This window comes from Acomys minous (genome assembly GCF_964271855.1).
Source record: "Acomys minous genome assembly, chromosome: 3".
Lineage (NCBI taxonomy): Eukaryota > Metazoa > Chordata > Mammalia > Rodentia > Muridae > Acomys > Acomys minous.
The window spans coordinates 32,731,980-32,756,256 of NC_140485.1; the positions used below are offsets into that span (position 1 = coordinate 32,731,980).

At 43.5% G+C, this 24,277-nt stretch overlaps 1 protein-coding gene across 7 annotated transcripts in view; it reads left to right on the forward strand.

Moving 5' to 3' along the window:
* The window catches only part of MEIS2 (Meis homeobox 2), a 201,107-nt gene that overhangs the window by 58,805 nt on the left and 118,025 nt on the right, over positions 1-24,277 (forward strand). For all 7 annotated transcript variants that reach the window (XM_084776569.1, XM_084776563.1, XM_084776565.1 and 4 more), the window contains one exon: positions 6,650-6,795. In XM_084776569.1, coding sequence (XP_084632695.1) covers positions 6,650-6,795 — 146 coding nt within the window. The remainder of the gene's footprint in view (positions 1-6,649; positions 6,796-24,277) is intronic.

Consider the following 24,277-nt stretch of genomic DNA (forward strand, 5'->3'; position numbering starts at 1 on the left):
ATCTGTGTGTGCATGAACACATCTGAATGCTGGAAATGAGATGGTTGGAAGGTATTGGCTTCTATCTACATGGTCTTTTTATCTACATTATCTATCAACCATCTATCAGCTGATAGCACCTTTGGCTATCAGATCTTCTGTTGCTGACCTTGTCAGGATCTCCACCTAGCCCTGAAATCATAATCACAAAAATTCTCACTCTAGCCAAGTAGTGGTGGCACATGTCTTTAATCCCAGCACTTGGGAGGCAGAGACAAATGGATCGCTGAGCTCAAGGCCAGCCTGGTCTACACAGTCAGTTCCAGGATAGCCAGACATACATTGAGAGACTGTGTATCAGAAAATATACAACAACAACAACAACAACAAAAACAAATTCTCCCTCTACACTGACTGTATGTGAAGCCTTCACAGGCTCTGGCTGGCTCTCAAGGAAGAGCATTACCCATTTTCAATTTTTGGCCAACTTGGACCAGTACTCACAGGGCTCCAGCTGTTGTGCCCTAAAATTAATCCTTTTCCAGGATTTAGGCCTTTTCTTGTAGCCTTGCCCCTCCTTCAATATGTGGTTGATAAGAGAGCTCAGACAAAACGATGCTTAGAGAAGTAAAAGCTAGTTCACAGGGTTATGAGAAACCCCGTGATAGGGGGGTGGACTTGGAGAAGCTATTGCTAGAGTCAGGTTTATCCTTGGTCACAGAGAACTTTGAAATCTTGGGCAAGAAGCCAGTCTCATAGTTTCAGTGTCCTCTGTCTGGAAATCAGTTGTCTTTTAAGGTATGGGGAAAGGAAACCATAAGAGTTCTCCATCCCTGTGGCGTTAGGCGCATTCTGGCACATCGTCGCTGGTTTTGTTATGTCTTTACTCCAAACTTTTCAATGAATGTCTAGATAGATACTGGCTTTGAGCTAAAGAGAACAGCGCAGTGGGGCAAACTAGGGGAAGTGTGTCCTTTGCTTGAGTGGTTTTAATGACCAAGGACTTACGGCTGTCATCTAACAGCCCTCTCCTAGTCTGCCCGTGTCCAGCTTCATTCACTGAATACGTATCTACAGATGTGGACTTTTGCTCATTTGGAATACTCAGTGTACCTCGGGATTCAGCCTCCTCCAACTTGGTTCCCTGCATTGCTCACCTAGGCAAGTGTAGCTACCAGTCAGAGGGATGGATGCCTGTGCTCTGAGTATAGCGAGCTCAGCCCAGGAAAGAATGCAGGATTTCCTTTAGAGCATGAATGCAAATCCAGCTGGAGACATCCTCACAATACTTCAGAGTCTTAAAAAAAAAAACGGCAGAAGGAGGCAGAGATTAGAGCAGGCCTCCAAACAACAACAGGGATAGCAGCCTAAGGGGATATTCTCAGAGCTGTGCAGCTGAAGTGGGCATCAGAGCCACGTGCAGGGCTTATTAGTGCTCAGACCAATGGGCCCCACACACCTAGCATTTCCTAGCCACTAGGTCTTGGGGTGGATTTGAGAATCTGCCTGTTTCTTTGCTGATACGGGAGCTGTGAACTTCATGAGAAGAGCTACTATTCCAGTTCTGTTTAACATAAACATGAGCTCATCATAGGATTAGCCAAGACCCTAGAGCAGTCTGGAGGCTTGCTCTAATCTCTGCAGAAGGCCCACATGTGAGCATGGTCACCCCATAGCCACCCTCCCTAAATGTGGAAGAGTAGAAAGAGTAGAGGACTCTTCCTGGGGTCTACTTGATTTCAAGGCAGGTTCTCGAAGTAAAGGGCGGGTGCCAGTGAGTTGAGAAGGTTGCTCAGTCAGTAAAGCACTTGTTGAACATGTAAGAAGACCCAAGTTTGTATTCCTAGTACTCCTAGCACCATAAAAAGATGGGCGTGTGTCTACATCTCAGTTCCTGGGAGGCAGAAGGCAGAGACAGGATGGCCCTGTGGCTTGGTGGGCAGCTAGTTACCAAATCGCTGAGCTCCACATGCAAGGAGCAACCTGTCTTAAGAATGTGGTGGAGAGCTGGTGACTGCTGCTTGAACACGTGGACCTGAGTTAGGATCGTCAGCTGCCATATACAAAGACAGGTGTGGCTGGCGGTGCCTGTTACCTGTCCCCTGTGGAGGGCAGAGACAGGAGGATTACTGGAGCTTGCTAGCCATCAGACTAGCACCAGGTTCAGTGGGAGACCTTATAAAGCAGACAGGAATAAAACAGGACACCCAAAGCCCTCCTGTGGCTCACGTATACCTTTTTATGGATGTGTACACTCCTGCTACATGGGCACACACACACGAGCCCAATCACGTACCCACTAACGTAATACAATTAAATTAATTTTAAGAGAGAGAAGGTGGGGTTATTGAGATGTCTCAGTTGGTAAGGGAACTTGCCACGTAGTCCAACAACTCAAGCTCGGTAGCTGGAGGCCATGTGGTAAAAGGAGCGAACTGACTCCTCCTACAAGTACTCCTTTGACCTCTACATGCACAGCACAACACATTTTCACATAAGCAAATCCCCAAGTCTTGTTAAAAGTGTAGTCTTGGGTCCAGGACATTTTGATTCAAAGAGTCTGGGATGAAGCCTTGGGACCCACACCTTCAGCAATCTCCCTCATGGTTTTCTACACTTGAAGTCTATGTGCCCACTGGCCTCGAGTATACCTTCTCATGTTTACACATAATATGCCTTACATTAATAATCTATATCTGAGTTTAATATCTTGCCCAAAACTTAGATCTCCACCTTGGTAAGAAGACTAGCAACCTTCAAAAGGAAATAAACAGATTTTTTAAAAAAATTTTCATCATCAGAGATGAGCGTTGGATAGCAGTAAAGTCACCCACATAAGCTGTGGGAGCACTAAGGTCTCCCTACCAAGGAGAGCCATCCCTGGTGTGTTTAGAAGTGAGTGTGTGCATGTGAGCAATCTACTGGCTACCAAGAATAACCCGTAGATACTTTGTGGGTTCAGTTCCCCGGTGTGACCATTGTCAGAGAGAGAGAGAGAAGTGCATTGGAACCAATCACTCACCCTTCCAACCAGTGGCCCTGTCATTAAGGTTGTACACCTGGGTAGGACAAAAGTAAGGAAGAGGCGATTCTTTTTCTCAAGCCCTCTACAGGCTTGAACGGTAACTTCAGGGGTTGGTGTCTGCACGGGCCATGTCTCTACCTCCTCTAGCACACACATGGTGCTGCTGTACACATCCTCTCCTGCCCATTAACTAGATTAAAGCACAGGCCAGTGACCAACAGCCCTGTTTCACCCAGCCTTGAAACATGTCAGCAGGATCCAGCCTTACTTACCATTGGCTTAGCTCCAAAAGGGACCCGTGGAAGTTTTGTTTAGGTTTAGAACATACAGTTGCTTTCAAACATTTTCTTTATGTTGTTCTTAGCACTGGGTGCTAGACTTGGTTTGTAGTCCACAGATAATAAAAAAAAAAGAAAGAAAGAAAGAAAGAAAAAGATGCTATTTATTGTTGTCCTAGGGAAAGAAAAATTCCTCTTTTTGTAGAGATTAAAAGTCTTTTATTCGTATACGTGTATGAGATTGTCAAACTTAATAAAAAGTATCCTATTGAGTATCTAGCTATTAATATCAAATCAGACATGTTTTTGTTTGTAATTATTTATGTCACCAATCTAAATTCAAGTATTTCATAACATTTTTACAAATGGACTGCTTTCCATTAAAATTCATGCAATGCTTCTTTTTCTTCAGTTTCAGTCAGTCATCAAAGGATGCTCGTGCTAGCAACATTTTTTTTCTTGGACTAAACATAGTGAATCATACAATCTGAGACGTTATCAGCCCCTTTTGCTTTTAAGGAGGAGAAAATGCACCATGGAGTCTCGGCTTCTCATTTCTTAAGGTCATTGATTGGGTTCAAAAGGCAAATGCCTTTTTTCGTTGAACTTCCCTCAATTAAGCCATTAACCTTTTGCAATAAGTGTATTCAAAAATCTATCAAAGAAAGCTAAATGAGATTTTAACAAAATCCTGACAATTTCAGCTTAAACATATACACAGAAACCATATGTGCTTAGGAAGAAATATATACACACAGGCATTGTTGACAGAGTGTGTTTTTCTATTTGGAAGACAGTGAAGGAAGAGCTATTCCATACATAATCTGAAACGTGCATAGAGAACAGAGACCCCACAGCCAGAGACAAAGATATCTCTATCCACAGTGTGGAGACAGACAGACAGACTGACTTCAAACTTGGACTTGCAATGTGAATTTTTTTTTTTTTTTTTTTTGCCTCATCTCTGGGTACTGCTTTTCAAAATTGCCTCAGGCTACAGAACAGCACCTCAGATCCCCAAGGCCCACTGCCTGGCTCCTAATAGCCACTCTCCATCTGTGTCACATGAGCAGATGATGAGATCGCTCGAGTGTCTGTATTTTGGAGAGCACATCCACCCAGGTGAAAATGCTGGGGTTGCCAAGGAGCAGTCAGAAGCCATTAGTGTGGGTGAGAGTTTGCCTTGCAGCAGTTCCTTGGCACAGTGGAAAGTGTGTGCACACGTCCCCATGCAGGCTTGGGCATGTGTGTGCTTTTGTGTGTGCTTTTGTGTGTGTGTGTGTGTGTGTGTGTGTGTGTGTGTGTGTGTGTGTGTGTGTACCCCAGATATATGTACATGAGTATGCAGGGAAGGTCAACAGATAAAGACTAGATTCTATATATCTAGTTTTCAAGAGGTAAAGGGTTTTTTGTTCCTTGACCACATATTTGTTCTTTGACTACTGGGCAGGGGTGGGGGAGTGGGGGTGGCGCTCTCTTGCTCTGTATGTGTGTTTCCCTCTTCTTCCTCTCTGTCTCTATCTCTGTCTGACTTTATCTGTGTGTGTGTTTCTCTCTCTCTCTCTCTCTCTCTCTCTCTCTCTCTCTCTCTCTCTCTCTCTCTCCCCTCTCTCTCTCTCTTTTTATCATAACAGAAGGCAAAGAAAAAGAGAACAGCAACTTCGGGGTCATGCTCTAGTGTTTGGGCAGATGGAAGGGAGCTGCTTTGCCTTGGGGCAGGGTGGCTGTAACGAAGTGGCCTGTCAGTCTGTAAATAGTGAGGGTCATCCCTTCCATGTGATGGAGGGGATCGCATTGCAGTGAAAATGGAAATGTCAATAAAATTAATCTGCCAGCTCTTTGCTGTGGTTTTTCTGCTTCTCTGGTCAAAGAAGGTTGAGTTTTCTTGTTGTGTGTGGGTTGTTTTTTTTTCTGTGAGAGAGCATAAGGAACAGGTACCAGGAAGGCCATGAGGCTGACCCAGAAGTTCTAAGGCCAGTGCCCCAGTGGGCAGGAAGTCTGGGTGGAATATTGTTTGGGAGGAGGGAGTGGAGTTTGGGATTTGCTGGTGGATCTGCAGCATTCCTCGGGCAGCAACAGAGTACCCAGCTCAGGCTACATTGAGCACAGAGTTTATTGTTTTAGGCTTTCTTGGACAAGGTTTTTACTTAGCGTGGGATTTATGGCATTTACTGCTAATGAATGTCTATTCTTAAATTACAAAAAAACTCATCTCAGCGCAATTCCCAGATGTCCTTCCAGGACCCCAGCTTCTTAAACACCAGCAGGGAGCATAAACTCTTCACTTCTCTGTTTTCCTCTTTCGTGTGGCTCCAGGCTAATGATGTGCAAGGAAAACACAGGCATCTATAAAGCCCCAGTGCTGTCTCCGTATTCTTCATTTATTTTGCATTTGATTATGCCACAAGTCGGATCTTGTTTCTTTCCTTTTTTTAAAGTTATTAGTTCAAATATTAATGTAGGGATATGGCATATATTGCTACTCTTGATTGATGCCTTCCCAAAAACAGGAAGACGTGCTCGTATGAATTTTAAGAAAGTAGGGGTCCTGCAATGCCTTGCCAGAAGAGTTTTTCAGATACATAATTTAGATGCCCTCCAGGCAGGCTTTCAAGGCATTTTTGCCGGAGGGCAAGAAAAAATAACTCTGACTGTTAAAAGTAAATGATTTTTGCTAATGCACAATTAATGCCGGAGAAAAGCACAAAAGAGAAAGATGTTGATAAGAACTTCTGATTAAGCGAGCACCCTACCTTGATGTGTGTCTTTCTGTCTGGCCCCCTCATGATAATGATCACTGGTGCAGAGAGCTAAAAAAGTTTTCATGTCATGCAAATGCAGAGCTCTGGGTCACAGGAGGAGTGTGTGAATGTGTGACTTCAGGAGATGACAGTTCTGGGAGGGGCTAAGCAGGCAGTGCATTATGTGCAATCAACAGTGACACAGCTACTGTCACCTATGCAGGCAGCCTAGAATATATAGACTACAGAACATTTAACTTGATTACCCGGCAGTCTGTGCTCGCTATGGGCCCAGGGATGTATTTCTACCGAATGGGCTTTCTCGTAGCGGTTTGCCCACACTGGGTTCCATAATTGACAAAGAGCTACTGCGCTGTGTCAAGTACACAATTATAATTGAATTAATGATACGGGCGAGTGTGAGACACACAAAATTAACATTTGAAGAGGCCTGGCTTAATTTTGTCTTTTACATATTTGTGTCTCCAATTATACTTTAATGAAAGAGAATATACCCCCTTAATGGATTTCTTTCAGCGAGCTTAGCTGAGCTTGTCATTAGCCTGGCATTGTTGTTGGCACCCTCGCTATGCTGGCTCTAATGGGTCTTCGTTTCTTCCTGCTAGGCGATGGGTTAGACAACAGTGTAGCTTCACCTGGCACAGGTGACGACGACGATCCAGACAAGGACAAAAAACGCCAGAAGAAAAGAGGCATATTCCCCAAAGTCGCGACAAACATCATGAGAGCTTGGCTCTTCCAGCATCTCACAGTAAGTTAAGATAAAATATTTAAAAATAATGAAAACGGGTTTTTTTTTTGTCATTTTGCTAAGTTTTAGCAAGTCACATGGTCTCACAAAGGTTTGTTTTTTATTTTGGTTTGAGTTCTGTCCTTAAAAAAAAAAAAAAAAAAAGAACAAACACGATTGCCTGCTCTCTCTTCCTTGGAATCGGTAACTCATACAGCAATCACAATGTTGTCACCAATTGCCATCGAAAGAGCATTCTTTAGAAAGGAACAAGGCTTTGTCTTAAGAGGCCAGCAATGGACCTTATTCAAACTGGCCCAACAACATATATGTAAGTGTTTACTGTGCTACAAGATATGAGCAACTACAGAAAATGCAGCTTTAACCAAAGGAGAAGGCTGCGAGGAGCATTGGTGATTCTCTTGCAAACCAAAGCCGTCTCCTTTATGAGCCAAACAGTCATCTTGCCACACGCATGCCCAAGCTCATCTCACTGAGTTAGTCTTAAAACACAGTGTGTGTGTGTGTGTGTGTGTGTGTGTGTGTGTGTGTGTGTGTGTGCACGCGCGCGCGCACATGTGTACACAAAAGCAGAAGGCCTATAGGCACTCTAATGCCTTTGTTTGTCAGGTTGAAATTAAGGATTTTTTTTCCGCTGTTCAAGTCCATTATCTTAAAAGCTAACCCTTTTCACTTCTGGGAAAAGATTAATATGTGCGTGGCCTTAAAGTTGTGTTTGCAGTTACTTTTATGTGCTGGGATATACTGTTGATTCAAAGACTCTCATGACAAAAAGTGACAAGATATATTTTTTTCCAGAAGAACTATGAGTGCTTATAACTTTCTTGTTCGGTTTTGGTTTTCTGGTTTTTCGACTCAGGGTTTCTCAGTGTAGCCTTGGCTGTTCTGGAACTCATTCTGTAGACCAGGCTGGCCTCAAACTCATAGAAATCTGCCTGCCTCTTCCTCCCAAGGGCTGAGACTAAGGGCATGCGCCATCAGCCTGGTACATGCTTATATTTAACTTTCCATTTGGAAATTCTTGGAAAATGTCTGGGGTTGTGTCTTGTCCTAGTATTGTTTTCAGACCAGTCTATCTACACTATGTCGTCTTAACAGAGCAGCCTGCTGAACGCTAATGGCCTTCTTTGGTTATGTGACTTGCGTGTGGTCACGCTGAATGACAGTATGGACCATGTTGTGGGTCCAGGACAGGGCTCCACTCTTATTTATGATGGTGGCTGTGGGTCTGCTCTTCTCACAGGGGTACAGGGGGCAAGGGGTGAGGTGTTGCTGGGGAGGGAGCAGTGACATCGTCATACTTCTGAATCAGACATTTTTGATGCAAGGATGTTAGTACCAGACTGAGGTGAATCGATCCAGCCTGTGGTGTCAGGATCATCTGGGGGGTGGGGTGGGTACCAACAAGGCTGCCCTGGTAGTGGTTATTCTTGCCTCGGAGCTATGGCCATTTCAAAGGTCAGGGCCCCTGCACTGACTTGGCTTAGAGGAATTAGATGGAACATGCGTCTCTGGGCTGATTACTTAACCAAAGAGAAAATAATGAGTCCTAAGCAAATACTGACTAATTGAAAGGGCTGTAAATCCATTACATATTGGTCAGGGATAATCAGGAGTATTTAATCACTTTTATCTATTCAGGAGCACTGAAGCTGCAACGGCAAAGCCCTCAACCTTGCCATGTGCTTACTGTTCTCATCATTATCAAAATTACTTCACAGCTGTTCTTTGCTACATCACCTCAGCTGGAGACTGGCTAACCTGTAAAATGTTTTTAGTTTGGGCGTCGAGTGAGCGCGAGGGGAGGGCTTCCTTGTTTTCACCTCAAGGTTTGTTGGCTTAAGGTGCTAGGAAGGACAGGAGCTTCCTGGACAGGACACCTGCTTCATCCTGAGCAGCTCATTTGATGAGTTTGCTCCCCCCTTCTCCCCGGGGCTCCCTTACAATGATGTCTTTCTTGGTTGAAATTAGACATTTCTATGGGTACTGTGCAACCAAGCATCACCATGCATATGTTTTCAGCCTCTGCCATGAAAACCAATGTCCCACAATGCCCACACCTTGGAGGATGCAGAAGCAGCATCTAGATGGTCAAGCCCAGCTGTCTGACTTGGCAGCTGCATGCTCGTCCCACCTGTGAGGGTGACTTTGCTCAGGTCTAAGCATCTTTAGCCCTTGTGTAGAGATCTCACAAGGTCTGGCATCAGCACTCTCAAAGTCAAGGTAGTGAAAGGGTTATGGAGAAGCCCAGGCTGTCTTCCTTATCAGTCTGGAAAGCTGTCAGATTCCCCCAGCCTTTCTGAATAGGAAAGGGTCTCTGCTCAGTTTGTGTGCAAACCTCATACTGAACCATCATGAGCACTTGTTGCATTTTTTGCTTTGACCTGTCATGGATTCATTTTTCCACCACACACTGCAGCCACCCCGTCATACACTGCAGTCACCCCACCACACACTGCAGTCACCCACCATACACTGCAGTCACCCCACTATATACTGTAGTCAACCTGCCACACACAGTCACCCCACTAAATACTGCAGCCACTCCATCCTACACTGTAGTCACCTACCCATGATTCCTTGGCACTTGTGGGCCAACTGCGATATAAACCGGCCATCCCTTGCTGGTTAGAATGTTGACCTAGCTAAATAATCACAAGACTTTGTGCAGGATTCTTTGTATCATTAAAAATTTCAACAACTTCTTAAGAAAAAAAAAAAAAGGACTCAAACAACATGTGTCTAGGAATCAGGACATTTTAACTTCTGTTTTCCTCTGGACAGTCTGATGTCTAGTTTAGCCCACTAAGTTCCCTAGATTTTTCTTCACTCCATTTTTCTAATGAGAGAGCCATGCCATAGCCTCCACAAGTCCCTTGTCTACACCTCTGCATCTCTGCCCAGGGCTTTAGGCAGAGCATGGCCCAGCCCCACAGCCATCTTGCTATTTCCTTCTCTTTTCACTTTTCACCAAGTGCTTTCTTTTTCTCCTCTCCATGACCTTCTTTCACAAATTGCCCTTTTTTGCATGGCTTCCTCCCACTGGCTTTGTCTCCTGTCTTTCTCTCTCTGTTCCCCTCCAGGCCTTTTCTGCACCTCCCTTGGATCTCAGAGAAATTCTATCTGTCTTTCACTTTGAAAATGTTTTCTCTCTTCACCCACACTTCACTCCCACTGCAGAGAAGCGACCCAATAACGTCGATGAGGATGGTCTTGTAAAACTTTTACTTTCCAATCTTTAATGAGCTGAGAGATTTACTCAGCTGTAATTCTGAGCTCAGAAACCAAGAATAGAGAGCCCCCTAACTAGCGATACGTTAATTTAGACCTCTTTTCTTACACGCACTAACAGGCATGAGGGAGTCCTTGAAAATAAGGATGCCCCGGTATATTTCTCTGTCGTTTAATGAATTTCAACATTCAAAGTGAAATGTTGGCTGGAACTCATTGAAAATAGAGGTGGCCTAAATTATTATTTCATGTAAATTTCTTTACACGTGTGAGATTCAATGCACATTCTTCTATTATCGGTCTCTTTAACATTATTTCAGACTGGTCTGTCCGCCTTTGTGCAGTGTGACCTGTTCTTGTAGTGCAATCATCCCCGATGTACCCTTTTCTCTTTCTTTCTTAAAAAAAAAGAAGCTAATTGAATTATCTCATTATTTTAATTTGTTAAGCAAATGTATTTTGCATCTCAGGATGTGTTCTTATACAAGGGGGCTGCAAAGGCTTTGCCCCCTGAATGGGCCATTGGCCCATTTTGACATTCATGCATTCATTAACTACCAGAACATAAAAGAACTCTGGGTGTATTTTTTTTCCAAACACCCAACCAGCATGAAGCAACTTTCTCCAATAAGCCACAGGGGTCTCTCTACATATGTTCTCAACTGCAAGCTATTGTCACCTATTCTGAATACCTCAAAAGGCCTAGAGGAGGGAAAAAACCCAACTCAACAAAGGCCAACTGTAGCAATTGTGAAGTCTTAGTCTCAATATGACAAAAATCATTAACCTTCCATTTTCTAGGAAGAACAAAATTCCAGTACAATTGTAACAGTTGAAACAGTCTCTCAGATTCCTATGATCCAAGGTTAGGGGAAATGATAATCAATTTGCTGATAATTGATTACGTTGGAGAAAATATTTAAACTGGAAACAAAGTTGAATTTTGAAAATTGAGCTGTTTGGTGAATTTGTTTCCGTGCTCAGAGCCAAGCTTTTTTGAATTTGTTTAATCTGATGTTAAAGGATTAGTCTTTAGTTTCTAGGTACCAGTTTTCATGATGTCCATTAAAACAATATCCTCTAAAATGTAAAAAGCTTTTACAAAAATAAACCCATTTCTTCTTAGAAATTCAGTGAGCAAAACTGTTGAACTCCCATTACTTTTGTCCACTTGTGGCTAGCCCTACCTGGCTTATTCACCCAGAGAATTCTAGAGGAGATGGGAGAAAAAAAATCTGTTGGAAATAAAATTGCATTTACCAGAAAATAAACAAGGAACAAAACAAATAATCAAGGAAACAGCAAGAGGGCCATCTCAGCAATATATATTCTCCTTATTAATGCTTGGAGATTGTAAGATTATAAAAGCAAGCCTGCCATTACAGCTTTTTATTCTGCTTCAAAGATACTTAAAAAAAAAAAAAAAGAAAAGAAAAAGAAAAAGAAAGAAAGAAAGAAAAGAAATGGCAAGAAACAACCCCAGGCTGACACTATATAGCCATGAAAAGGCTCCCATACACCAGGCTTATTCAATCTAGTTCGATACAAAAGGTCTGAAGCAGTGGGTGGACCTGGTCATCTGATGTTACCGTGTCCTTTCCTGGCACTGTGTGACATAAAAAACTGGATTTTGACATATAAAGCCCAGTAGGAGAGAACATATGTCACCCCACCTTTGAAAAGCGGTATCTACATTTAATGGCCTCTCATGGTTGCTGGCTGGCAGGTAACCTCAGAGGAAGAGAGCACTAACGCCAACTGGGAACCATTAGATCATGGTGTTCCTGGTCCTGGTAGCATGCACTTGCAATCCCAACACTTGGGGGACAGAGGACAGAGAAAAATCCCAGGCCCAAGTTTAGATTGGGCTATATAGGGTAGACTTGTCTGAAAAGAATAAAAAGGAAAGACACGAATATTTGATTATCTTTCTGACATAGGGAGGGGGTAGAGCTTTGGTCAGGATAGTTCAGAGAGCCCCCCATGAGGCCTGCTTTTGTAGCAAGGCTCTTTTTTTTTTTTTTTTTTTTTTTTTTTACAATTTGGGTCCTAATTCTGTGGGATCGGAACTTACCTTGATCTTCACAGTGTTTGAGTCTAGGCTTTCTGAGCTTCGCTGGCCTATGCTTTCTCTAAAGGAGTCATTTAACATAAGGTGCTTTGATTTGGGGTTTGAGCTCCAAGATCTTGGGAAAGCTGTGCAGCTTCTTCAAAAAAAAATTTTTTTAACCTCTAGGATGAAACTAGTGAGTCTGTAGTGATCTCCGGAGCACCTGTTTGCATTGCTGTACAGCCCAGACAATGCAGCCAGTGGCATGCACAAGTGTGTTGCAGGGATTTTGTCATTTTTATCCTTTGGTTGCATGCTTGGGTTTTCGACTGCTGGAGGCCTCAGCAGGGTTACTGACCTCCTTACCTAAATGTCTTTCCTTGTTCTTTCTGTTCACCTGTACTGGTGAAGATCCCACGACCGTTTCTGTCACTACACACCTCTTTAAGAACCTAGAGTGCTTAATAAAAGCAAAAGTGAATGGACTCTACTTATTTCTACTTGGAAAACGTAGCCACTTTATGGTTCTGAGACTGGTCTACTTAATATTAACAGCTGTAGGCCAAATGAACTCCAAATAAGAAATGTTAGCCTTGCTTACACAGAGAGGTATCAGGCAGTCTTTCTCATACCTGGGGAGGCAAATGTGCACTAAATACAGGCTGACCTCCCTGGCAAAACATTCAGAGAGAGAGGTGAAGGCAGAAGCTACAGCTGAAAGGCACCAGCAGCGAGCGAGGTCCTCGCCAACGTGCAGGCAGGCCAACAAGGCTGCCCCTCGCCTTTGCCTCGGCATTGTTTTTCTGCTTGCCAGGAGAAAACATCTGTGAGTTATTTGAATGGAACCTTATACTGGAGATCGCCTGAATTGGTGTCATCTCTGTTTAATTTCAGGAAATGATGTCACAATGCATTAAATAACATTGCAGGGTGATTTATTTTCCCATGGACGTGCTGTCCTAAGCATTCCTCTTTTCTTGCCGTGTTTCCAATTAACTGTAAGCTTGAATGTTCTTCCTATTTTATAATGATTTTGAGGGGTGGAGGCGGGGGCGGGGCCGGGAGGCTGGGGGTAGGAAGAGGAGTCATTTCAGAGGTTGCTGAGGTTCAGAGCTAATGACACATCTATCATATCCTTAGTGGGACAGGAGGGTACTGAGTGCCCGGGCTGTGCTCACAGTGGTAAGCTGGAATGCCGTTGGTTGGTTTCAAAGAATTTCTGGGAAAGGAAGCCTGAAGGGTCTGGTGCTAGCTGTTTAAAGAACCTCTAGATAATTCTATTAGCGACCGGCGTGCTGTAGCTTCTGCCTCTCAAGTCTCAGTGCGCTCCCTTCTTCAGGAAAGAATAGAGGACACAAGTCAGTTCTGTGTGCCATCTGTCGTCGTTTTTTACAATTTCTCAAATTAAAGAGACAGGCCAAAAAAAATTTAGTGTTGTGTTAAATCTTAGAAACTCCCCTGGAAGAAAGATGATTGCAGCCAAATTGGCTGCGTCTTCCTTGAAAGGGCGATTGCACGTTGTGGCCTTTCGGTAGTCCTGACCTGGTGTTGAGAATAGGGTGATGCGGCCTTCTCTGTGGAGAAGCCCAAGTGTGGTTGTGGATGTGGCCTCTTTGCCTCTGTCCCTGTGGTGCTGGATGGAACTTGGTTCTAACAGCTTCTATGGTAGGTGACGGGGTGCATAGTCTCCCTGTCAAATGATTTCAAGGTGTGACAAGATGCTTTCTGCTTTTGAAACCATGTTTCTGTGTAGTCCTGGCTGTCCTAGAAGTTACTCTATAGACCTCAACTGGCCTCAAACTCAGAGATCTGCCTGCCTCTGCCTGCGAAGTAATAGGATTAAAGGTGTTGAGCTACCACACCTAACAATGACAAGACATTTTAAAGTACAGCTGATGGTGCCATTTTAAACGAGAGCTCACCTGAGAAATTTAGTACTCAATGTAAAAGTTACCAACTGACATTAAAAAAAAAAAAATCAGTAACTCATAGCCAGAAGCATAAAGGGTTTTTAAGGCACTGGGATGTACAGATCTGTCACAGAGGATACATGCCAGGATACATGTGTTGAAACACAGAGTACCCACTGAACCAGAGCCTAAGGTTCTCTATGAATCCCAGAGACTCAGCACTTTATTTGCAGGAGGCCCTAGCTTGATCCTCAGTACAACAGGAAAAAGGAGGTACCCTACCATAAACTGTGAGCCCTGGATGATGGCGCTGTTGATGAAATTCATCAATGGGACCCGTGTACTGTATGGTGGAGGATGTTGATAACGGTTAGTAGTCAGCGCTGGAGGAAGATGTGCACATTCAGAGGCAGGGCTGATAGAGGAAGTAACCAAGCCGTGTTCTCGCTTCTGCTAGGACTCTTAAAATTAATCTTTTTTTTAAAGTCTATTTTTCAAAAATATGTAATTGAAAAATGAAATGCTTATTAAATTGCCATCAAAAAGAAACTAAAATAAGTGTACCTCAAAGTTTAGCACCCAGTTTCATAAAATATCACCTGAAACATCATTGTTTAAAAATACGCTAAAGCATTCAAGGAGATGGAGAATTGAGGACCCTGGAATAAAGGAAAATAGAAGGCATGTGCATATTTGAATATTCAGCTATTTAAAACCTCCAAGAATAGAGTGCCATTACATGCTGTTTAGTGAGAACCTTGAATATTCATCCAAATTATATGGAAAAAAATCCATTTCCTTCCACGGGACCACAGTGTGCAAGCGTCTTTTGGGCAGAGGGGGAGTTCTCAGAAGCTGAAGATCAAGGTGACCGCATTATGAAAACCATGACTGTCCCCTGGCTTAGCTGCAGGGACAGTAGACAGTGAGATTACTGTTGGGGACTACTTTGACTTTAGTGAGTGTGACTATACAGGCATCAGGAGATTGCAGAAACCATGCCTCGCCTGCGCTGGGGCCTGCATTGGCGATTTGGAGATGGTTCAGAAGGGCAGAGATACTCCCAGTCTCACTGCTCCCGTGATGAAGTAGTGGCTTGGGAAGGAAGCATTAGTTTGGCAGAGTAGACTCTGTCTACTGCGTTTATGGGTCATGTGCCACTGTCTAAACTGATTGGCAGCAGTTGTTGTTGCAGCATGCAAAGTCACTGGCACCCTTTAAAGGTATATTATCCCCTTAAGATGTAATTATGATTCCACTTTTATGCTTTTACATTCCGTCCTTTGTGTTCTGAACTGCCAAGAACCCAAGTCCGCCAGAACTAATTTCAGTTGTTTTTATTTAATAGTAGATGAGTTGTCAAGCCGCAATATAACGGCAGATAATTTTTTCTTAAACTATAGTTTTGCTTCTTGCTTATAACGAATAACATGAACATCGGTTGAATCTGGCTTTAATGTGTACACACACACACACACACACACACACACACACACACACACACACACACTTCAAGAGATGAGAGCTATGAGATTCTGACATGATGAGCAGTGAAGCGATGCTGTTATCTAGTTATTCTCAGCATTCCAGGCAGCTAACTAACGCGGGCCAGTAACCAATCCTCTTCAGGCATCCCTACAGACTCATTTGGCTCTGACTTGCCTAACGTGGTCAGATAGCGAAGATCCACTCGTGCAACACTTCATTTCCACAATCAGTTCTCACAAAACTGTCTAGGTTTTTTTTTTTCCTTAGCCCTCTACCATCACAAGTGTTTCAGAATTAGTTTTGACTTTAAAAATACATAGCAATTTGACAAGGGTTAATTGACGAAGGGAGAGTCTCCTGATTGGCCACGGCACGATGGCAACCAGAGTTCATGTGGTGATCAGAAGCAGGCAATAAACACCCAAGTACCCTGGGGTGGCGCGACAGGAGTCATTCTGATCCATAGAGGAGATGAATGCTGAATTATTCTCTCCAGGTTGGTGACAGCGCGGAACTCTCGATAAAAGCAATCTTATTTTTTTTTCCCCCATGGTGAAAAGTTACAGTCTCCATTTCAGTATTTCAGAATACCTGCAGGCAGCTCATGAGTGGCTCCATTTGCTTTAAACCCTGTCTTGCAGCGAATTAAAAAAAAATGGTTTGAGAACATGGGAATATGGGGTCATTATTGGTCAATTATAGGCTCAGTTTTGCATTAAGTTTCTGCAAAGCCATAAGTGAAGGCCTGCGTGGCAAAGTCCCACTGATGGCTGGGTGACACTTTGATAAAGGCCCCTCTTCTGCCATAATCCAGCAGCCTTTTTGTTCTCTTGCACACTGCTTAGGTGATTATCAAATATGATTGTGTGCAAAGGTTTAGGTTTTTAAGATGATGACTGTCGCCAGTCTGAGAATTTGGTGTGTGTGTGTGTGTGTGTGTGTGTGTGTGTGTTTGAAGAAGAGCATGATACAATGCCCTGTATTTTTCATGGGCTTCTGGGATAATGGCTACCTCCCAGACCCCAGGCTGATTTGGAAGGTCTGCACTATCAGTCGTATGAAAAGGTCCTTCTTCAGCCCTGGTGAATCTATGGCTGGAATTTAGATAATGAAAATGCCTATAATGTATTGAAAAGACAAACATTAATTTTCTTTCCTGTAGACTATTGATGATAAGAACAATCTGTTAACTTTTCTTGTTCACAAACATAAGCAAAGATTGCAGGACACAGCAAAAATTTGATGCATACAAAAAGATATACCAGAGGCTACAGAGCTAGTACCAAGTGGAAAACATAACCCCACTCTACTGCTTAGCATATATCCTGTTATCCTTAATATTTTAGCCAAGTAATTTAATTTGTCTCAGTGTTGCTTTTTTATGTCATTGATTTTGTTGTCTTTGTTCTTGTTGTTGGTAGTTTTTGTTGTTTTGTTTTGTTTTGTTTTTAACAACGTCTCTTTTTGTAGAACTGACGATGTACACCAGGCTGGCCTTGAGCTCACAGAGATCAGCCTGCCTCTGCATCCTGATTGCTGGGATTAAAAGTGTGCATCACCTATAGCCAGCCCGTACTTTATTATTTTGACACTTAATTGAGATTATAAATATTTCAGCTTGGAAAAGGGCAAAAATACCAGTAGGTATAAAATAATATCCATACCATGCACTTCTACAACCTGTTGAAATAATCAATTCTCTCTTTCCCAAGTCCAGGAAAACTAAACTTAGAAAGCCATCAAAGAAAAATATTATGCCACTTTTAACCTGAGTCTTGAATGGGACTCACATCTGTGGTCGACGTGTAATGAACAGGAGCAAGGGTAAAAGGCTTTACACCACTTACACTGAGGCACAGTTTCAGTGGCATTCTAAGTTAAAGTGAGAGTTGCAAACATGTGCTCATCCTTAAGAGAAAGAGCTGCTTGATAGCAAGGCATCATCACAGCTTTGCAAAAGAGAGAGAAGGGGATTGGAGCCTTGTTTTGTAAGCAAGTCACCCAAAGATTTAACTGGTCTACCACCTTGCCACTTTTCATCATAGCTGATGTTGCTCTGTGAAATAGTGATCTCATGTCCCCACACTAAGTACACTGAAGGAAGATCACCCCAGATGCAAAATCACCTTATTGATCTGAAGGTAATTTCGGTCTAAAAGCTAGAGCAGGCTTCCTTTGATTTGCCATTCAGAAGTTTGCAAGAGTTACAGACCTTCAGAGAGGATCCACATTGGCAAACATCACAGAACTTGAACGGAGATACCCAGAGTGGCTTTGAAAGGCTTGTGGAGGCTGGGCAGGGCAGTGGTGGCGAAGGCCTTTGATCCCAGCCTCCCAAGAGGCAGAGGCAGAGGCAGGGAGATCTCTGAGTTCAAGGTCATGGTTGACAGAGCAAGTTCCAGGACAGCCAGGGTAACAACAGAAGAAGCCTGTCTTGAAAACAAACAAACAATAAGAGGGAGAAGGAGTGAGTGACTGAGTAAGTGAATGAGGGAGTGACTGAGGGAGGGAGGGAGGGAAGGAGGGAGGGAGGAAGGAAGGAAGGAAGCAAGGAAGGAAGAAAAACTTGGAGGCCTTGAGCTTAAAAACACTAGCGATATATCTGTTAGTAGGCTCTCTGTGCAAGGATCATGCCTGGGAGATGGGGTTGATCTTTGAGGAAGTCATAGTTGCAACTATGGCATTGGATAGAGGTCAGCAAGAGAGTGGATAGAGAAAGGCGGGGTTAGCAAGCTTTTGAAAAGGATGTGGAGGGGTGGGAGGCAAACAGAATGAGCAGAAATTGACATCAGACCCGAAGCGACATAATAAAAGCATGTGACGAGGGAAGGTGTTTCAAAGTAGGGGAAGTAGATTGTGCAGAAAGATCAAGGACAACGATGACTAAATATAGGCCTTTCAGCGTGGCACTTTGGGGTCATGGTCTAGCTTTGAATTCTGCAGGCTGACGAGTGAGCAGGCAGATTGGGAGGGAACAAAGGAAGAATAGAAGACAGGGCGTGGGGGTGCCTGGGCTTCCATGCGCAGGTGAACCGCGAGCGAGGTGAGCTGGAAAGGAACGGAAGTAGGGGTAGAGGGGCGGAGAAAAGGACAGCAGCTAATAAGAGGCCCTTGAGGAGGTAGACGCAGGTCAGAGTCCAGGGGGAAGATGCGACAGCGACAGACACGTTCTGTAAAGATAGAAAAGGTGTGCAGAGATTCGGGTTATCTCTGGTGACACGATGTAGAGCAGTGAGGTGTGATGGAGAGTAAATTAGGAAGGGATGAAAGTGTGGCTCCAGAGCAGAGACCCCAGGCTGGAAGGGACTTACTGAAAAGCTCTTTCTGAGGCAAGGCTCGGGATCACAAAGGAGAGGCAAAAGTAGACCACAGTACAACCCCAGACTACAGACAGGGAGGAGAGGGATGGTGGGGAAGAATTCTGAAATAGTGGCCAGCAAGTCAGCATTCCCGTGACGTAATCATTCCTGGAATTCTGACCGAAGAATCGTTCTGTAGCTCATCTGCAGAATGAAATGATTATGAAAAGTCCATATGATGTTGCGGGAGGCCTTGCCTTGAAATGTGCTGTAATCTAATACAGTGTGTCCTCACTGGTCAACACCGGAGACAGGATGAGCTGCTGAACCATAAAAAAAAAATCTACTGGTCAACCCAAATACATAGAGAAGTTGAATAATTTAAAGTCACCACTTTTAAATTGTTGGGTGGAAAAAAGAATAACTCAATAAATGGATTTGGGGTAATGGTTTAACTATTTTTTAAATCAATATTCTCCATGAAAATAAGTTCCATATTTAAGAATTCTTTGAAGTGATGTGACTATTTCTCTTTCTTTTGTTTCGTGAAATCCTTTCAGAGTATAAAAACAAAGGGTTTATAAAGAAAAATGATGATTGATTAAATTAAATTAAAATTAAGAGTCTTTGATTGTCAGGAAAACACCATAAACAAAATAAAAGAAAATATTAAAACTTGTAAAACTATGTGCAACATCCTTTAACAGGCAAAGAAATAGTGTTCCACATGAAGGAGGCATCGTGCACACCCACCACAAGACAGGAAATGGACGGGAGCTCAGAGATGAGCAGACCATCACTAAGAAGAAATATAAAGGGCCAGCAGGCATTGTAAAAAGGCTCAATGCCATTAATAACCACATGCAATTTTAAAAGACAGCATTGATTAAGAAAGAAATTAAGTTGAGTGTGGTGACACATACCATACCTGCAATCCCTGTACTAGGAGGGTGAGACCGAAGAATCCTAGGCCCAGCTACAAAAACACTTACACACTAAGAAACAGTAGGAAAAAATGATAATGTCCGTTGCTATCCCCAGGGTGGAAGGTTATACCCACCATAATTAGAACAATAAGAGCATTGTCTTTCTGTCATACAAATTGGCATGATTAAAAACGAAAACATGCCTGCTGTGATGGAGCACGCCTTTAATCCCAGCCAGCGGCAGGTGGATCTCTCTGAGTTCAAGGCCACCCTGGTTGATTACATAGTGAGACTATCTAAAAATAATAAAACCAAACCGAACAAAACTTCACTAAGGTAAAACATGTTCTTACTATTTGATACAGTAATTTAGCCTCTAGGAGTTTTTCCATAAGAAAATAAGAAATAAACACAAACATTATGCAAAGTTGTGCCTAAATATGATATCGATAGCAACAAAGATTGAAAACTACCCATATTCAACGATAAGAGAATTTTCAAGAGTCTTATAGCCTAAAAATCAATCATTAAAATTTTTATTATTTAATTTTTTCCAGATATGGGGGAATATGGCCCCCATAGTATCCGCAAGGCATTACTAGCTGAAGTACAATTGGGAAAATACTATATAAACTGAATTCTAATCTTGTAAAATAAAATAAGTGTGGAAATAGGCACAGAAAACATTAAAAATTATCATTGGGTAGTGTGATCTGGATTTTTTTTTTTTTTTTGCTTTTTGTATTAGAATATTTTCATAAAAAGTGAAAAAATTGGGAGGCTGAAGCAGGTGATGATTGGTTCCAGGTGTGTGGTGTACCATAGGACCAGGTGTGTGGTGTACCATAGGACCAGGTGTGTGGTGTACCATAGGACCAGATGTGTGGTGTACCATAGGACCAGGTGTGTGGTGTACCATAGGACCAGGTGTGTGGTGTACCATAGGACCAGGTGTGTGGTGTACCATAGGACCAGGTGTGTGGTGTACCATAGGACCAGGTGTGTGGTGTACCATAGGACCAGATGTGTGGTGTACCATAGGACCAGGTGTGTGGTGTACCATAAGACCAAGTGTGTAGTATACCATAGGAAAATGCCTTTTATTTTAATGACGAGCTGGGGGTAGGCAAAGTAAAGCCTGGTGGGTTCTGGGATCACCGTAGGCCCACAAGTCCAGGTTCAGGCGAAGAGGCAGACAGGAGCCATGGTGAGGAAGCCTTGTCAGGTTTGTGGCCCAGCAAGTGCAACATGTCTTCTTGGGAAAATCAAAGGGCTGGAAGAGATGGGTGACAGAATTAGGAGAAGAAAGATCTTAACAAGTCCTTGTCATATGTGTGGGAAGCTTTAAAAGTAAGGCAAGAGATGGTATGGGGTAGAATGTTCTAGCAGGTACAGAAGTCATAAGGGAAATGGGAGTGGCTTAGGCCAAGATCTTCTGTCAGCAACAGGTGAGAGGCAAAGGACGAGGGAGTGGTCTGGCCTCTTGTCTCTCATCCCTGAGGGACTCTAAAAGAGGAAGCAGATGTGGCTTCAATGGAAGAGTGTCTTAACATGGATGATGTCAGCGGTTAAGAGTGTGGACTGCTCTTGTAGCGGACACGCTTTGTTTCCTAGCACCCATGAAGGGAGGCTTCACAAGCTTTGTAACTCTAGCTTCAGGGGATTGGATGCCTTTGGCCTCTGTAAGCATCTACAGTCATGTGCACACACCTATACACGTATACGTGCACGTATTTTTTTAATTGACATTTTAAATGTTAAACTATCAACCCCTCCCTCAGTTCGGTCCACAGCAAAGAACTTTCCTCGAAGCCATATTTCAGGACAGACATTAATTTCAAGCCAAGGGCATAGAACTGGACATGTGGAAGAGATCAAAGTTCTCTGGTTTCTGTTTTTGTTTTGCTTCGTTTTCCACGACCTTGCAAATGAGGGTGAGGGCGAGGGAGCAGGTTGATTTGGGATGTGGTAAAACAAAACGGAACCAAGAAATCCAATCGTGCTGTGGTAAGAGCCACGGGCTTGTGCTGGCATGAAGGAGAGCTAAAGGAGTTCTGTAGAAAACCTTGAGAGGAGGGAGGGGGAGGGAGGGAGGGAGGGGGAGGGGCAGAGGCAGAGGGAGAGGGAGAGGGAGAGGGAGACCAAACTTTCTCCAAAGCATCTGGACTGAGGGAGCACAGAAGAGAAAAAAAGAGTGTATGTGTGTGTGTGTGTGTGTGGGGGGGGGGTGTCCCCGGGTGCTAAGGTCCTGTCTTCTTGGTATCATCTGGAAGCCTTGTTTGATCTTTCGTTTTCCCTCAGGTTTTACATGTTTTAGCACTCAACCAGTTGTGTATTTTCAGGGTTCTCCCTGCCCCCTTCTTTCTCTCCCTTTATCTCTCTCTCTCTCTCACACTCTCCCCCCTCCCCGAGTCCCAAGTCCTCCCCCTCACGGGGAAAGATTGAGGGAATGGGATGGAGCTCAGCCGATACCCACTCCTGCTCTGCCATGTCCTCTTGACCCTTCCCTGGGACCTGTAGTTTACACAGGCTTTGTCGAGGCGACTTGGCAAGCCCTGCTCTCCACAGGACTCAATTCATAATTCGCTGCACGCAGGCGGAGCAGGGCTCTGCAGTGGCTTGTTTGCTCAGTGCCCCACAAAAGCAACGTGTTGTGACCTTCGCTGTTATCGGATCAGGAAGTAGGCAGTCCTGGCATGGAGTCGCGTCTTCCTATGGCTCTCCACGACTGTAAATTATGTCTCAGCCTTCCATCTAGAGGATGACACACTTTACATTACTATTGTGTATCTTAAAATAAACAGCATCGCAAGCTGTTTATTTTGGTGTTACTATGTATGCAATTTTAAAACAGTGGTTACTTAAACAAATGTCCCTGTTCCCACAGCACTTGAAAGCCAGTGTTTGCTCCTGTGGTTTTGGATTTTGTCACTTCTGTTTGGATTATGTTGGAAACCCACACTGGGAGCAGTTGGAAGGAACCTGGCAGTATCTAAGACCGGGACCTGTAGTTGGTCCTGGCCCTCAGCAATGAGTATGTCTGCCTCGCCATGCTTTCCAAGCCTTCACAGGACTTTGACCCCATGCACTAACAGGGTAATCTAGTTTCTGTTTCAAGCAGCTTGTCCAATTCAGTGACACAGTCGTTAATTTTCTGTTCCTGGATGCTGTCGCTTCACTAGCAAAATAGCTCTCTCATGCTCATTTAAGACTATCACCTGTATCCTAAAGACACGGGATACATTCTGTCAGCACAGCATGGCCTGGCTAAGGCCAGTGAGGATGGGGGACAGCAATAAGCAAAATGGCGACAAACTGGTCTGTGGCCGTCCATCTTTATGCCTCCATCCTGTATGGATGTGAACTTAGTTTATGTCTTAGTAGCTCACGGGCAACTGGTAGACATTCTGGTAGACTTTGTTTTGAGTCCCAGCAAGCCACTCGGTAGCACTGTTTGTCTGGAAAGAAATTTGAACACTGCACAGTCTTAATGTGTGAAATAAATGGGAGAGAGACCAGATAAAATGGTGCGTGTAAAATAGCCTTTGCGCCTCTTTAATGTTGGTATCCAATACTTAGTCTCTGGTGCCTCCCCCATGGCCTTCACCCCATGACATAAATTACAGCTGTGGGTGGTCTACACACAGCCCTGTTGACTGCAAGCAGGAGTTAATGTACAGTGGGAGAGACCCTCATAGCCTGGTCTAGCCTGCTGGTGACATTTACAATAGTCATTACCCAGAGCCTGCTGAGCCATCAGAGAGGAGGGATACAGCACACCAGGGTGCCTTCTCCATTGCTGGCCTGTTTTTGAGAAAAGAAGCAAGGTTGGGTTGAAGCTCTGCCTCCTACTACATACAGTCTTCCTGAGTGTAGGCTTCAGACTGCACCATTTATCCCATCTCCCTCGCAGAAGTTTCTGTAGTACTGGCCCATTGTAAAGGAGCATTTGTTGGTAAATAAGTCAATGAGTAAGATTCCACTTGGGTTTTGGGCATCTCAACAACTCTAAGTTACTGTGAAATAATTCATTGCCATTCTACAAGTTTTGGACACAAGAATAATTTTTGTTCTCATATCTTGGTCGTGTGAATGAAACAGGACTATTGTTCTTGATTATGTTTTCCACAAGATGAGTTGAAAAAAATTTAGGTTAGATTTTTTTTCCATGAAATTCACATTGCATCACATATGAGTCTGAAATATTAATGCGATGACGCCGGTATTAGTGAGATGGCCACATTTCTTCATCTTCTACAGCACTTATTCAAAGACTTACATTGTGAAAACACCAAAAACCATTTCTTGGATCATTTAGAGGCAGGTGAAATGCAGTAATTGTTTTCTGTTCCATGAAAAGAGTCATAGAAGATAATTGGAGTATATGGATATTTTTACTTCATAAATGTTGAAAATACAGTGATAATGTATAACTAAGAGCTTTGAAAGGGTTTCACTGCCCCTTTTGTTGAAGGAAAGTTTCAACTCCTTGGGTCTCCTCCAGTGTCTGGAAGAGGTAATAAAGCTGAGGACAGGGTTGTTGGGATGGAGCTTGCAAGGCAAGGATGCTTGAGTTTT